This window comes from Macaca fascicularis, chromosome X, assembly GCF_037993035.2.
Source record: "Macaca fascicularis isolate 582-1 chromosome X, T2T-MFA8v1.1".
Taxonomy (NCBI): domain Eukaryota; kingdom Metazoa; phylum Chordata; class Mammalia; order Primates; family Cercopithecidae; genus Macaca; species Macaca fascicularis.
Window position 1 is genome coordinate 114,740,377 of NC_088395.1, and position 16,410 is coordinate 114,756,786.

Here is a 16,410-nt window from a genome sequence, read left to right on the forward strand (position 1 = left end):
ATTCACTTGTTTCCTTAGATTCCAAGTTTTTCTTTTTTCCCCAGTATATTCCAATGGTTCAAAATTCAAAAGATATAAAATTATATTCAGTGACTTGACTCTCTCTCTGATAGGTCAGTTCCTCCCTTGAAAATTCCCAATGGTATTAACTTCTTGTTTATCCTCCCAGAGGATGTATTTTATGCATATATAAATATATGCACACACACACACACACAGAACTCGGATTTGTTTTTAATGACTCCAACATTCTCTTTTATTTTATCTACAAATGATCCTAAGGCTGCAGAAGTATGAAAATGCCTTTCTTGAACTCTTTTTTTAATTCAAAAAATTTATTTATTTTTATCAACCTACATCATGCTTTGATATGTTGAACTCTAGCATGTGACAGGGATAAAAGCAGGCATAGGCTTATCTTGAAGCAGCTAATGGGTTTGTTGACCGTTAGAGGACTGTTTCAGCCCTTTGACTTTGATCATCTTCTAATTTTTTCCTGCCTCAGTGTTTTTTTATAGAGTTCGACTTGGCAGTAACAGAAATCTCTCAGGCTCTGAGAGGGACTCATAAATTGCAGTGAGATGGACATTAGAAAAGTTTTCATAAAAGAGCATCAATAAAGAGTCACATGTTCCGATTTCATTTATTTTATTTGCTATGTACAAAACTGACATCATGCTTATTACTCAGGAGGTGAAGATAATAATAATTCAGATTATGCTGATTATGCTTTGTCTGTATTGGCACAGTGTATATAATACTTAAGGAAACAGAATCACCTGGAAGAAATTGCCTCATGTCAACATAGCTAAGAGTGTTCTGGGAAACTGGTAATTAAAGAAAATGGCTAAAACAAATTCCCCCAAACAGAATACAGTGTACTGCATAGCCAATTCAGGCTTGCTTCAGGTCTGCTAACTGCTCAAGAGAAGAGTGTGCTAGATTTTTATGAGGTTTAAAAAAACATATTAAAATAGTTTAATAGGCTACCTGTGAAAGAGCAATTGGGCAACCATTTAGCAGAAAGTCTTTAACATCCTCAGAATATAAGGAAACCAACACTGTGCACCTTCAATTTGCCACATTGCACACATCTGGATGGCATTTGGAGTAAACAGGGACTTCTGAGAAACTGGGATGTGGGATTTGCCTTTGTGTTCCTGGAGTCAAAAGCAAAATTCACACATCCTTACCCACCCACACCTCTACTCCTGGCCCAGGAAAAAAGGCTGTCATTCTCATTCCCTTTGATAGGCTTGGCCACATTTGTTGCATCCTCTGCTCTACTTTGGACCAGGCCAAGTCCTCTGTCTCTGGCTGGAGGGGGAGCCGGCAAGGAGGAAACGGTTTGTCTAGGACCATATGCCATTAATGACCACCACCCCCAACCCAGCAGCTGGACTTCAAGCCTCCCTAAGCCATATGGGGCCCAGTCTTGTTCATTCTAGAGAGAGCTAAAGCTCACCCTGGGCTACTGGGTGGCACCTCATTTCAATTCTCTTGCCTGCCTAGACACAGTGGGCCTCCTTGAACAGTGAGGACTTGCCCTGTACAGACTTGAGCCATCCATGAATATTCGCTTAGATAATTTAAGTGTGGAAACACTGGGTTCTGGTTGAAGCCAAATAATGTGTGCTGACCTCTGTACATGAAGAAATGACTGATTAGCGATTAGGGAGAGCTTTTCGATCAAGACAGTGAGGAGAAAGCGAGCAGTGGTGGCCCATCAAATCTTTCTGAGGTAGCCATGAATAGTCACACAATCATCCAAATCAAACAGTAGCACCAGCTTGACGGAAACGGGACAGCAGATCTCAGCAGGGTGGGCTCATCTCTCTGGACCCGAGGGCTGGGGTGACGAGTGTCCCGTAGTCTAGCCCAAATGAGACTCCAATGTACAACTTGACAGATAGGCAAAGGGGCTCAGGCCTTCCTTCTTCACACCATTCAGGTTTGTGAGGTGACTGTTGTGAGGGGCAGGGGAGGGCAAGGGGCAGAGTGGCAGGTGCCACCCTACAGGCTTTTCATACACACCTGGCAGCGACTGACTCGAGTGTGGAGCTGCCCAGCTTTCAGTGTTTCAGACACAGGCAACTCCCCAAACTGCTGCCTCTCCTCCACTGTGGTCAACCAGAAACTGTATTTGTTTGCAAAGTAGTGGCAGGTGCCTCGGGCACCACTGCACTCAATGAAAGGGGTGGCCCGAAAGTCCTCTAGGCAGGAGCCAGGTGAGACCAGGGACTGGCCTCCACCCTCGGCACCAGCGGCAGTGTGCTGAAACAGACAGGAGATTCGTGCGTGAGCTGTGCCTGCCAAGGGTTGGTGTGGGGAGGGAGGGGTGCTCCGCTTCTACAGGAGGCATATGAGCTTCATTCCTAAGCCCTGGTTCTTTGTCTCAGCCCCCACTTCAAGCCAGCATACCAAGAGCTGTGTTTTAGGGGCAGGGGCTGCTTGTCCTCCCTGATAGCAGCTTTCAGGGCCAAGAGTGCCCCCCTCCAAGCTCCCTAGTGCCCCCCCAACCCATTATGTGGGCAATGACTACATGTCAAGCAGTAATTCCCAAACTGCTACTGTCCCACTGGGTTCAGAGGTGTGTTAGGTACCCCCTTGCAAAATTTCCACCGACAAATGGATCTGAGAAAGGCTGAGTGAAGGAAAATTCAATAGGCTTCTGGACTGCAGTTCTCAGAGCCCTCTCTCAACCGTGCACTGTACTCTAAGAAGGGAAAGAGGGACAGTCCAAAACACTACTGAAGTTTTCCTTAATTTGTTGTATTTGGCCCAAATGTCCCGGCCCTCACCTCGGAGGGCTCCCTCAGAATTCAGTTTCAGGGCTACACATGAGCTGGTGGTCTTCAGTTACTATTCCCATAGACGGCAGCTTCAGTCTCTCCACACTCCTGCCTCTCTCCCTTCACTTTAGCTGGGCTATCATCTGGACCACAAGGAGATAGGGAAGAGGCCTAATGCACAGCCGTGTCAGAAAGTGGCCAATGGGACAAATGCCCAAGTTGGCACACAGGGACTCCTTACTTTGCAGAACTTTGCAAAAGTGAGAGTCTCCATGGGACCTTTCAGGTGACCTTTCCTGACAACTGCAGCATCAAAATTTTCCTCATTTTGACCCTGAGAATCAAAAACTTTCTAAAACGCACAACACATTTTCCTGCTTTACTGAGCAGCAGACACTAGGTTATTTGAAACTTTGCAGATGAATCAGGCTCATCATTGTGAATGTCAGTTTTTGTGGGGGATGATTATGCAAGAGCCCCATACCAAGGGGTACAGCCCATAGAACTCTTGGGCCTCCTTTGAATGATGTTCTTCTTTTTAATAGGTATGTCTCATTGCTTCAGCATGCCTTGCTAGGCAGTCCAACTTCTCACCCTTACATATCTTCAGGAATAATATTCTAGTAGGTTAGAATTAATGTGTAAAGGAAGAGTAAAGAGATTCTGAATAAGGGCTAAGAGCCCTCCCATAAGCAGAGCACATGAGCTTTAGTACACAGCGTTTGTACCATTTCCTGTGGAAGCTCAGGGGCCTCTTCTTATTTCCTGGTCAGGGTGGTGGACAGGACAGAAGGACAGGTGAGGTGGTTCTGTATTACATTGGGATAAACTATCCAATGTCCAAAGACAGAGCATAACAAGGGAAAGTACCTTTCTCTGGGTAGGTACGCTGATGTTAGGGAGCCTGCAGCTTTGGTCGTTTTGTAAAGACACTCTCACCATCTCACCCTTGGCAATTCAACAGAGAAGCTCTGGCAAGGCGGAGTACTTCAATGGGTGCCACAGTGGTTTTCCCTGGGGGATGTCCTGACCCTAAACCTGACCTTTTATTTCCATCCCCAGGTATTCAGAGGATATTATGTAAGGGATGTGATGCCTCTTTGGGCCTGCAGATTATTCTTTTTCTTAGCAAGACACACAGCACGGTGGCCGCTGCCTTCCCTCCGAAATGGAGAGACAGCAAAAATACCAGCAAGGACATATAAACACAGCATGCACTCATCAAAGCCTTTTGGGAGGAGATGGCCGAGGCCAGAGGGATCTGGGAGGGTGGACAGAAGAGGGGACAGTACCATGGCTGGGCTGATTAGTGAGACTGTGTCCTGGCCCCGAGTGGTGACAGCCTCTCCCTCACTGTCCTCTCAGATCATAGTGTGTTTTGCTCTTCCCTTGGGTGTGGCATAACTGAAGCAGGCATGGAGATGGCGGGGCACTGACCTGTGACTCACAGATATTCTAGCCCCTGAACCACTGGGTGCAAACTGCTGTCTTTCCCCTACACTCATAACTACCTGCCATTCATGCAGAACTGGGTTCTCCATTCTTTAGCCAAGCCCAGTCCAAGCATTTCTCTTCTTTTCAAACTCTATGCTTTCTACCTGGTGTCCCTTGAGCCTGGAAACCAGTCCAAGGGGCCCTTTGCCTCCAACTGGGGGAGGGGACAGTGCAGGACCTTACCATGAGGAAGGAGTACCCAATCCAGAGGCTGCGCCAGCCCAGGGGGCACTGCGGGATGGTGATGTCCTGGCTGTGCACAGCGATGGCTTGCGAGGGTGCCTCACACACAGAGCAGCGGCTGATGTACTGGGGAATCTGGGTCTGGCTGACGGGCATCATGGGGATAGGGGCAGTAGTGGAGAGCCAGTAGGATTTATCATTGCGCCTGGCATAGTGGCACACCTCGTTGATGTTGCAGTAGATGAAGGGCATGGTGCTGAAGCGGGGCAGACAGGAGCCAGCAAAGCCTGGAAGGAGAGAAAATGGGCAAGGGCAGGGAAGGTCTGGCTGAGGGGCTTTGACGAGACGGTGGTTTGGGTTTACATCCAACCACTTGCACCAGACTGAGGCAGCGCTCTCCTTCCAATCCTGTAACATTGTACACGCGCTGAAGTGTGTTGATCAAATTCTATTTTAAATGCACCAGGGAAATTTGATAATAACAAGAATCTTTTTATAAGCTGTATAATTCTGCCCTAATCTGCTTTGAAAGAAACAGCGCTTAATAGACTGAGTCTGCGTTTAAGATTTAGCACACCTGCAGACAACACAATTCATTCTCAGGTAATCATCACTGCCCTGCAGGTCATATTATTATTGTTACTACTACTAATTGCTAATATTTAATGGATGCTTAAATGCCAAATGTTGCTCTAAGCATTTTACATTGGGTGATTGATTCATGCGATCTTTCCACCAACCTGTGTGATAGGTACTAGAGTTAGCTTTGTTCCATTAAGGAGGAAGCCAAAGCCTAGAGAGGTTGAATAACTAATGCAGTGTACACAGCTAGTAAGTGATAGAGTCAGGATTTGAACCCAGATCCACCTGACTCCAGAGCTGATGCTTGTAACTCATTACACAACAGTGGACCTAGAAAGGGCTGGGAGAAGAGAGGGGTTGGCTGTTGGTGTTCGTGGGGACAAGTGACCAGGGCTGACTGTCAGAGCTGGTACCTACCCAGGTCCTGGTTATGGGCTTTCTCTTGCCCCTCCACGAACAGTAAGCTGTACCCCACCCATAGCTGGCTCATCCCGATGGGACACAGGGGCACCTGTTCCGACTGGCTGTGCTTTACCAACGTGTAGCCCACTCTCGCGCTCTGGCCAGGCATTCCAGGCATCCCGAAGGGGCCTTGCTGCCCTGGAGCTCCTGAGAGAGACAGAGCATAAAAGGTGAGTGTGGTGCAGCTGATGATAACATCAGCTAGTCACATTGTGCCACGCATTGTGCAAGGCATGTTATACACATATGTTTTCTCACTCAATCCTCACAATGACCCTGGAAAATGGTATTACCACCCCAATTTTTAGATGAGGAAATTGAGGCTCGGATGTCCTACAGCTAGTAAGTGGTAGAGCTACAACTCTATCTCAGATGTATCCAGCTACAGAGGCCCCAGTTTTCAAAGCACATTGTTAGGCTTCCTTCCCATAGCCACCTGGCCTTGAGGTCTCTCTGAGTGGGGATTAGGGTATGGAGAGGGATACTTCTCAGGTCCAGCCTTGCAGGCCCTCATAGGAGATAACTATGTAGCTGCTGAATCAGAGGCATTAAAAGCAGAGTTAGGATTAGCAGGGTAAAATCTTGCCCTCCTCTCCTGCCCATGACAGATATGACAAATCAACTGCCACAGTTTCCCACCGAGCCTCTGAACTGTTCTCTACTCAGGACAACTAATTTGTCATCCCCAATGTAAAGTGGGACATAAATAGAAGAGGTATACGGACACCCACACCTTATCTCAAGTGTTGTTATCCCTTGAACATCCCCCTCCCATGTGTGTCAGAATCCCTGGGTAGAAAAGGGGAGGTAGGCCGGGCGCGGTGGCTCACGCCTGTAATCCCAGCACTTTGGGAGGCCGAGGCGGGCGGATCATGAGGTCAGGAGATGGAGACCATCCTGGCTAACACGGTGAAACCCCGTCTCTACTAAAAATACAAAAAATTAACTGGGCGCGGTGGTGGGTGCCTGTAGTCCCAGCTACTCAGGAGGCTGAGGCAGGAGAATGGCGTGAACCCGGGAGGCGGAGCTTGCAGTGAGTGGAGATTGTGCCACTGCACTCCAGCCTGGGCGACAGAGCAAGACTCTGTCTCGAAAAAAAAAAAAAAAAAGAGGAAGGGGAGGTAAAGGGCAGGGGGCCATCTGTAGTATAAAGATAGACCTTTTAAGCACTGGAAGAGAGCCCAGAAAAGGATTTGGAACAGTCCTTTGCCTTCCAGAATGTAGGGTATCCCTTCACAGGCTCAGAGGGTAGTGAGGAGTGAATGGACTTAGAGCCCAGTTTTTGAGCATCTTAGGAGTGTCAATCGCTACTACTGGGTTTACTAAGTTTCAGACTTGAAGTTTTACTCACCCGCTAGCCTCAAACCCTCCCAGACCCTGCCCCGGCCCCCACCTCCTAATGTGGCATCACCAGACCTTCAAATCCTGGAGGGCCTTGCAGTCCAGGCAGACCAGGATCACCAAGAGCCCCAGGTGGGCCTGGGAGCCCACTGGGACCATCTTTGCCGGGGATGCCAGGTAAACCTTTGGAGCCTGCAGGAGAGAAAGCCCAAAGGAGGGTACTCAATGTAGAGGGTCCTCAGGTGCCTTCCCCAGGAAAGGGGATTTGTGTATCATGCCCAAGACTCACTAGGAGATGGTGCACTGGCTGTCGACTTGGTATGCACACTGCACATCAAGGCTGCAGCCGCCTGGGCTAGTTCTTAGTTCATGTAGGCATCTCTGCCCTGGGGCAGTGCCCTCGACTTAGCCTATCTGAGCCCCTTCATGCCCACTTCCTCCTCCCTTCTTCTCATCCTCCCAGCAACATTGGAAATTATGCAGGGCAACTTCTAGCATCCCATATCAGAAATGAAGACACCGAGGCCGGGCGCAGTGGCTCATGCCTGTAATCCCAGCACTCTGGGAGGCCGAAGCGGGCAGATTGCCGTAAGTCAGGAGTTTGAGACCAGCCTGGCCAACATGAGGAAACCTTGTCTCTATTAAAAATACAAAAATTAGCTGGGTGTGGTGGCATGCCCCTGTAGTCCCTGCTATTCGGGAGGCTGAGGCGGGAGAATCACTTGAATTCGAGAGGTGGAAGTTGCAGTGAGGTGAGATGGTGCCAATGCACTCCAGCCTGGGTGAGAGAGCAAGACTCCATCTCAAAAATAAAATAAAATAAATAAATAAAAGGAAGAGGAAGAGGAAGAAGAAGAAGAAGAAAAGGAGAAGGAGGAGGAGGAGAAGGAAAAGGAGAAGAAAAAATGAGGATGCCGAGACCCAGACTTCTAACTTACTCCAATTAGAGGCCAGGTTTTCTGTCCCCCAGCCTTGGACTTTCTTCATTGCCTTGTGTGGCCCTTTATTCACCACCACACTCCCTCCATCTCTCTGCCGCACATTAGAGAGGGGCGAGTGGTCTGGAGTAGCAACCTTGCTCTGCACTCATCCTCTAAAGCCAAGTACCAAGTACAACCACCCTGCTGGTCCTGCTGGCCCTTCTTCTCCCCAACAGGATGCTTGGGAACTTTGTGAAGGAACAGAGGCAACGTTTGATGAAGACAAACCCTTGGAGCTGGACGTCCAAGCCAGGCTCTCAGCCAAGCTGTCTCAACTCCCCAACAAATCTCCTTTCCCTGGCACCCTCCTCACCTTGTAGGCCTACAGGGCCTTGAGCCCCAGGGTCCCCAGTGAGGCCAGGGATGCCATCGATCCCTGGCAGACCCAAGGGTCCAGGAGGAACCTGGACAGCTTCTGCAGTTGGTGTTTGTCCAGGAGCACCTTGGGGGCCAGAAGAGCCTGTGGGCAGGTGGGGGAAATAAGAACATCAGGCTGAGGCAGAGGGAGGTGAGTGGGGCCCTAGACCCCTTCTTTACTATCTTGTAATCAACCGTTTTCTACCTTGTTTGTCCCCACAGGATATCTGGATATCTCCAGGATGGCACTGTGTGATATTATACAATGCCTTCTTTATCCATCTCTCTCCCCAGTGGCTGGGTAGCTCCACGAGGGCAGGAACTGGGTCATATTCATCCTGTCTCCTCGGGACCCAACACTGGGCCCAATGGGTGACAGGCAGTCAGGAAGCATTTGCTGCTAATACGGTGAGCTGAGTCTTCTTTCAGGACCAGGGTGGCTTGTTTACTCACTGGTTAGAACACAGTGCCAAGGAGGCTGAGGGGATGCTTCTGACCCCAGTTGATATCTCAGCTTAGGAACCCGGTGCCAGCCAGCTGCCTTTCTAATAGCATAATTTGCTTAGTAAGTCATGGAACAAATATTTCCCCAGTGCTTATTATATGCCAGGGTCCTGGTAGCTCTGGGGATAGAGCAATGAATATGACAGATATTTATGGAGATTATGGTCTGATGATAAAGACGAATAATGCCTAACTCGACAAATACTGTTAATCTGAGTGCAAGTTGGGAGAAGTGTTGTGGAGGAAAGGACTAACACAAGGACACTGGGAGGGAGTAGAGGGTGGCATGGGGTGGAGGCGTCTGTTTTAGAGAGTGATTGGTGGCCTTTTGCAAGCAATGGCATTTAAACTGAGACCATTAAAACATTAGAAGGACTTTGCTATTTAAAGAGTAGAGGGGCAAGTACACTCTGGGAAGTAGAAGTAGCATGTGCAAAGGCCCTGTGGTAGGCCAGGACTTGGTATTTTTGGATAACTGAAAGAGGCCAGTATGGCAGGAGCACAGTGAGCAGCAAAGGGGAAGGGCTGGTGATGAAGATGAAGAGGGAGGCATCACACAGGGCTTTGCGGGCCACAGTTAGTGTTCATTCCTATGCCATGGGAAGCCACTGGATGAGTTATGTTTTTATAAGCTTTTTTTGGCCACTATGTGGAAAAGTGATAGCTAGAGTGGGGGGAGGAAGGGTGCTGCATGAGAACTATTGGTGGCTTGGATCTGGGGGTAGCAGCCGAGGTACTGCGAGGTGAAGAGATGCAAGGCACAGTTAGGAGGTACAAGCCTCAGGGCTTGCTAATAGATTGCATGTGTGTGAGTAGGGTGGGAAAGGATGCGAAAGATGGTTCTTTATTTCTGAATTGAGCAAACGGGTGGGTGGTGATCTGAGTGCAAACCCAATGCCCACTAATGCAGAGATAACACAGAGAGAGGCAGTCAGTAGTAGGATCCATGGTGGCAAGGCAGCAGTGGTCTTCAGTCCTCGGAGGTGACAGAGGCTGAAGGATCCCCAAGGGAGAGAAACTGCCTCCCTGGGGTAGCTTGATCCAGCTGCTTTAGACATCCAGGCTTTCTTGGCGTGGTGAGCAATGACGCCTGAAGGAACCTTACCACCAGGCCCCTCCCTCAAACTCTGGATCAGCCCAGCAGGTGCTCTCAACTTACCTCTTGGCCCTGCCTTCCCCTTCATCCCGGGAAATCCTGGGTCTCCAGGTGGCCCAACCTTGCCTGGAGTCCCCATGAAGCCAGGCTCACCTCTCATGCCTGACAAAGTCCAAAGGAAGGAAGTCAGGTCCTGGCATGGTAGGGGTGGTAGGGGTGGTAGGGGTGGAGGATAGGCAGGGGTGAGGTAGGGAAGAGCATCAGCCACTGGCCTTTCTTCACAGGACTGCCAGAAGGAGCCCTGGCCGTGGAGTGGGGAAGGGCCTAGCAGCCAGCCAAGCAGCCGTACCTTTCAGTCCTAGCTCTCCAGGAAGGCCAGAAAAACCTGGAATTCCTTGGTCTCCCTTAGGCCCTTTAGGTCCAGGAATTCCAGGGAAGCCAGGGTCTCCGGTGTTGCCTTGATTCGAGGATGGCCCAGTGGGACCTGGGGGTCCAGGGGGGCCTGGGCGGCCTAGGGATAAGATCGGAAGAGGGGCGAGGGGCAGGTGAGCAGGTAGTAGCCACTGCTGAAGGCCTGGGGACTGACAGGACTCCAAAGCCCCTTCCCAGGACAGAGAATGTTCCCTCACCATCTGTGGGGTCCTAGTGCCCAGACTTTCCCAAACCATTTCAGCAAAATGCACCCAGCTGAAGTCCCCTGTGTCCCCGCTCGGGGAGGGATGTGAAGCCAAACACGCTCATGTATGTCCAGCAACAGGGACTTGGCTGCGCTGTATACATGACTTCCCCAAATGTCAGACAAGAGGTGGTGGCTAGCCCTCTTTTGGGCTTCCTGTCTTTACCTCGTTCTCCATCTAGGCCTGGTCGCCCGGGGTCACCAGGCTGTCCTGCTATGAGTGAGGGCAAGGAGATGCCTGGGGCACCGGGGAGACCAGCAGGGCCCTGGAGACCTGGGAAACCTGCAAGAATAAATAAAAGGGGCTGGATAGGCTCTGTGTGCCCGGAAGATGGCCAGGCTCGCTCAGAGAAAATGGAAGCTCACACAGAGAAAATGGAAGCAGTTAGGTAGGAGCCAGACCAGAGAACGCCAGCAGAGGGCTCTTCTCCCCTAATCCTTCCTTCCCAGAAAGCAGACAAACAACTGAAGAGGGCTCAGAGCTGGAGCTGCATTTTATTGGAAAGTTCTAGCTCCCTTACCTCAGTGGTAATGGAAATATTTTAGGCCAATTTCTCCCCCACCAGAAAGAAAAGAAGGCATGACTGAGCACCTGGACTTTTAAGTTTCCAAAGTGATTTTAAACCTACTGTCTGTGTCAAAAACCACCTCTTAAGTTAGCCAGTTATGTCTGATGCTGCACAAAGGTTATAGAACGTAGGCCACAGGCCCCAGCCAGTCAGAACAGACACCAGGCCAATTAGAATGGAGGCAGCAAGAGTGTGGTGCCTCTGTGTCTTCTAGGGCTATCTTCTGCAATTTCTAGGCAAACTGGAAAACAATCTTTTATAGGTCATTCATGATATGAGCCAAGTGATTGCTTAATTGCCTATGGAACAAATGTCTCTGTACTAAATCCCTCCTCCCTTTTGGCCAAAGAGAATAACCACTTATTACAATAGATACTGAATACTCATTTGCTCTAATTTTAATACTGCTTTACATGTTTTCTGTTTGTGGAACTATTTCTATTGTAATATGTTCGAAACCAAAACTTTCATCTGATCACAGAAGATTTATTTAATGTTCACATATCAAATACATAGATGGTCATCTTGATGGGAAAACACAAATGTAGGTGTTGATATTATTCATGTAGCATGGAAGATATGTATTAATTACTTTGGGATAGTCTAGAAGATATTCAAATGAAGATAAATGGATTCAAACTGGTTGATAAACTGTTCTGGTGGTTGAGATTCTTAATTTTTGTTTGCGACAAGAAAATCCAAAAATGTTAATATCGAATTTTATCTTCTGTGACAAGAAAAATGCAAAAATATGCTGAATTTCTCCTATTAATCTAAAATATGGTAAATCCATGAAAATTTATTAAAATGATGGTAGATTCGGGCATTTTTAAACAGCTCATTAATTAATTGAATCTTGAAATTTAGACAAGGAAAAAATAAATTTTGAGAAAAGTCTCTCTAGGTCTCTTAGGTCCGGGGAAAAAAAAAAAACAACACACACACACACACACACACACACACACACACACACACACACATACAAAAAGAAAACTAGTAGCTAAGCCATGTGGTGGTACTCATAGCATTGTTACTTCTGGCTTGGTGAGCCTTTGAAATATTTTTCTTTATCCCCAGGGTAAAAATCTGAAAAGAAAGACATATTGTATACTTTTTTTCTGAAAATACAGCTCTACACATATATTATGTATATAGATATATAGCTTATATATATGTAAACTGAAATTACGCTACCTAATAAACAAGACACCACATGTGTAATAGAGTAGGCAGTGGTGGGCAGTACACAGATTATAAAAGTTCCCATGGCAGTTTTTGGAGACTGTTTTTCCCTTTAACTGTTTCTTGATTTTATAATTACACTTACGTGTTATTAAACCTGAAATAAAGGCACTACTGACTTTAAGTACTGCAAAAAGCTCATGCATTTCTTTAAGAATAAAACACTTTAAATGAGCAGATGAAAATGCAAAACAGCCCATTTTTCCAACTCAGTCCAGTGTCAAAGCCTTGAAAAAACAAAATATATAAATGCAGCCTCTACATATTTAGTGCAAATATGAAAACAGTATCACTGAAAGTTATTTGGATAACAGTATTGTAATGAGAGGGATTGTTCTATGAAGTTTTTTCACTGGTTAGTTTGTTTGAGATAGGGTCTTTCTCTGTTGCCCAGGCTGGTGTGCACTGAGGTGGTCAGGGCTCACTGCAACCTCAACCTCCCAGGCTCAAGCGATCCTCCCACCTCAGCCCCCTGAGTAGCTGGGATTACAGGCACACAGCACTATGCCCTGCTAATTTTTGTATTTTTTGTAGAAACAGGGTTTTATCATGTTACCCAGGCTGGTCTCCAACTCCTGGGCTCAAGCAATCTGCCTGCCATGGCCTCCCAAAGTGCTAGGATTACAGGTGTGAGCCACTGCACCCAACCACTCTTACGATGTTTTCTTAGGAGTAAACCATCATATTGCACTGACTCCCACTGTCAAATCAAAGATAGGTTTCTGTGTGTGTGTGTGTTGGGGGGGGGGTGGTGGTATGATATTTCTTGTATTCTTTTTAAAGAAATTGTTTTAATTAGATATTGAGAAGACATGACATAATATTTATAACATTATGCAAAGAATAATTCAGATACAATGAACGCTTGTGTTTCAACCACTCAACTTAAGATGTCACTTGGTTTGAATTTCCTTGTGTGCCCTCCACCCTCTTCCTTCCCTCACTCTCAGAGGCAATCACTCCTGAATTTTGTTCATCATCCTCTTCCTTTTTCTTCAGTTTGACCATATATATCTCTGAACAGTGTATTGGTTGGTTTTGCTTATTTTTGAACATTTATTGACAGAATCATACCGAATGTATTCCTCTGTGACATGTTTGTTTTTTGCTTAGTGCTATGTTGCTGAAATGCATCCTTCTTGACCTGTGCTATTTACTACATGTGTAATTATGATTTTATTATCTCAGATAGCTAAAGAAAATGAATAATCTAATGACCGTCAAGATTTGAAAACAAAAGAAAATGGCCCTGTGCTTTTATCCAGTTCCCTCTTCCTTATATCCTATGAAAGAAGACAGTCTCTGGGCAGGCTTGGACCCTGCTTTGAGCCCTTCCTCTGGAGAAGCTGCTGGCTTTCAGAAAAGAACAGTTTGGTCCAGATCAAAGGGAAGAAGAAACACAGAAACAGCAGATGCATCAATTTAAAATGCAGCAGGAAATGAATATATGAATATAGTCCCTGGGAAACATACACACAGTATACAAACATGCACATAAACAAAATGTAGTGAGACCTCAAGCCCCAGAGCAAAGAGAAACAGGAAATTTTGCAAATATGATTTCCCCAGGTAACATGCAATAACATTCTTAAGTATATACTATGTGCCAGGCACTGAGCTTTTGTATATCTTACCTCGCTCCTCATTGATTCCTCAAAAAACCTATGAGGTAGGTTCTGTTATTATGTTCATTTTATAGAAAAGGAAAACTAAGGGCTCATTTGGGATTGAGGAACAAGTAACTTCCTTGTTTAAAGTCATATAGCTAGTGAGAGGTATAGCTTGAATTTGAACCCAGCTAGTCTGATTTCAGAGCCCATGCTCTTAACCATGATGCTATGCTGAATTCGTTTCCTGGTTAACATGGAGTGGAATGTACAAAGGTTTTTGGAACTTTCCTGAGGAAAAGTTGAAGAACACAAGTCATTCTTACTTTCTGAGAGGTGGGGAAAGGGAGACTCAGAAAGGGACTTCAGGCCATGTGATGAGTCAGGGGCTGAGATTAGGGTAGAATCTGCTTTCTAGTAAACCCAACAAATTCTAGTTCAGGGTATGCTGTGGTTCTGTCCGGTGGAGACTCGTATCATCTTAGTCTTGGGATCCTTCCAGCAGCCACACTGTCTTCCCAGGGCCCTGGGAGTGTCACCCACACTGGACACTGAGGAAATGCCAGCCAACCTCTCACTAAATGGACCAGCCCTGTCCCTCAGGACCAATCATTCCAAGCTGTGACCAAGCATGCCAGAGAGGCTTGAGGTTAGTAAGGAGGAGCAGAAGGGAATCTGGAGGCTAAAATGGACTTGGTGAACTGTGCCCTGACAGTCTTCACTGGAAAATGCTAAGCACAGCCTATCCTCTCCTTCTCAGCAGTCATTCCCACTGGGTTGTGAGACTCCCAGAGATGTGAAGACACTCACAGCCCAACCCTGTGAGCCACATGGCCCTGCTGTACCCTAAACCTGACTCCCCCAGGAAGGCCTCGCTCAGCCTCCGCAAGACCTGACTTGGACTCACCTCGATCACCTTTTTGCCCTCTCAGGCCCGGCTTCCCTGGAGCTCCGATGCCAATTCCTGGATATCCTTTTTCTCCTTTGGGTCCAGGGAGACCAGCAGGCCCAGGCACACCAGTGATACTAGGTCCTAGGAGGAGATGCAGGGGTAGGGAGCAGACCTCAGTGGAGGTGAGGCCTTCCTGCCTAGCTCACTTGACTGTGGCCTGAGAAGCCTGACTGACAGATACCAGAGGCAGAGTACTGAAGTAACAAGAAAGAAAGTTAATTTGAATAGAAGAAAAAACCCCGCACTCTTTCTTCTCCATATCAAGGGACCTGAAATTGGAGGTTGATAAGGAGAGCTAGGAGTCCAAGGATATGGGATACACCACAGTCGAGAATTCATGGTGCCCTTGCCAAGCTTCTGGAAGAGCTGATGCCCTCCTCTTCACCCTGAGGGTCTTCCTAACCTGGAGTGCCATGGGTACCCTTGGTGCCCGGAAGCCCATTCAGTCCATGTAAACCAGGAAATCCAGGGAAGCCTGAGGGGAGAGAATGTCAAAAATGGCTCCAGCAACTCTGAATCATGAAGCATTAGCAAGAGGTAGCTACCTGCCCCCAAAGGCATTGCAAGGTCCTTATTTTAAAGTCCTGGCCTTTTTTGAGGCATTTACTTAATGCCCTAGGGGAGAAGAAAACACTCCCAACCTATACCCTACACCATAGGTTCTCATGACTCTTATCAGAGACCAATACAGCTTTGGGAGTAAGATGGCAGCTCATTAGGTATCTTGAAGAACTCAGAGTAGCAATGTCAAGACCTTGAGTTGTTAGCTCCCAGAGACTGGTTCCAGAAACTCACTGCCCAATTTCTAAGTCAGGGAAAGACTACATATGCCAGGGCAATTGCCTTCCTTGCTAGCTCTTCTCTTCATGGGTCCCATCTTCTTCTCTTCCCACTCATGCTTGCCTGCCTTCATTACTCTTCATCTACCTTTCCCATGATTCCTCATGTCCAATGACTCCTGTAGGCATGGCTTAACCCTAGCTAGTATCTTCTAAGATAAAGTAGTTGGTGTCCTTCATTGAGGGAAAGGCTTTTCCCCACTGCCTGCTCCCAAATACACGTACCTTTGGGTCCTATTAATCCGGGGGGTCCTAGGGGCCCAATTGCCCCTTGATGACCAGAAGAGCCTGGAAGTCCTGGTTCTCCTCTCATGCCGGCAACCCCTGGAAACCCTAAATGTGAAACCAAGGCAGAAGTTCAGAATGGGGCATGGCTTGAAGCTAATCCAAACTCTTTCAGAATAAGGTTATCATGTGGCATGGTACCTGGAGCTCCATGAAGGCCAACATCTCCAGAAACACCAACTTTTCCATCTTCACCTTTGTTTCCAGGGAAGCCTATATTGCCTATTGGTCCATCTCTTCCTTTTGTGCCTATAAAATCAAGAAAAATGCTGAGTGATTAGGCCATATTTCTAGCAGTGTATTCCTCCATGGGAAAGAGTAGATTCTGAATTGCTGAAGGAGCTAGACCCAATGAAGAAACTCTAAAAAAGATAGTGGCGGCTGTTTTCACATTAGAAAGGTGCCCCACAATTGAGAAGCAAGTAAATTTGTTATGAGTATCCCTTCAG

General features: G+C 47.3%; 1 protein-coding gene across 5 annotated transcripts in view; it reads right to left on the reverse strand.

Moving 5' to 3' along the window:
* Positions 1 to 631: 631 nt before the first annotated feature.
* Positions 632 to 16,410, reverse strand: part of COL4A6 (collagen type IV alpha 6 chain) — a 293,638-nt gene continuing 277,859 nt past the window's right edge. For 2 of the 5 annotated variants that reach the window (XM_005594329.5, XM_065537763.2), the window contains 12 exons: positions 16,103 to 16,210; positions 15,902 to 16,009; positions 15,241 to 15,312; positions 14,793 to 14,918; positions 10,634 to 10,750; positions 10,141 to 10,302; positions 9,855 to 9,953; positions 8,148 to 8,294; positions 6,930 to 7,046; positions 5,469 to 5,660; positions 4,470 to 4,756; positions 632 to 2,274 (listed from right to left, as the gene is read on the reverse strand). In XM_005594329.5, coding sequence (XP_005594386.3) covers positions 2,014 to 2,274; positions 4,470 to 4,756; positions 5,469 to 5,660; positions 6,930 to 7,046; positions 8,148 to 8,294; positions 9,855 to 9,953; positions 10,141 to 10,302; positions 10,634 to 10,750; positions 14,793 to 14,918; positions 15,241 to 15,312; positions 15,902 to 16,009; positions 16,103 to 16,210 — 1,796 coding nt within the window. In that variant the 3' untranslated portion in view covers positions 632 to 2,013. Of the gene's footprint in view, positions 2,275 to 4,469; positions 4,757 to 5,468; positions 5,661 to 6,929; positions 7,047 to 8,147; positions 8,295 to 9,854; positions 9,954 to 10,140; positions 10,303 to 10,633; positions 10,751 to 11,506; positions 12,123 to 14,792; positions 14,919 to 15,240; positions 15,313 to 15,901; positions 16,010 to 16,102; positions 16,211 to 16,410 lie in introns of those variants that run through there. The other 3 variants (XM_015443981.4, XM_065537764.2, XM_074029875.1) reach the window with 3 other exon arrangements.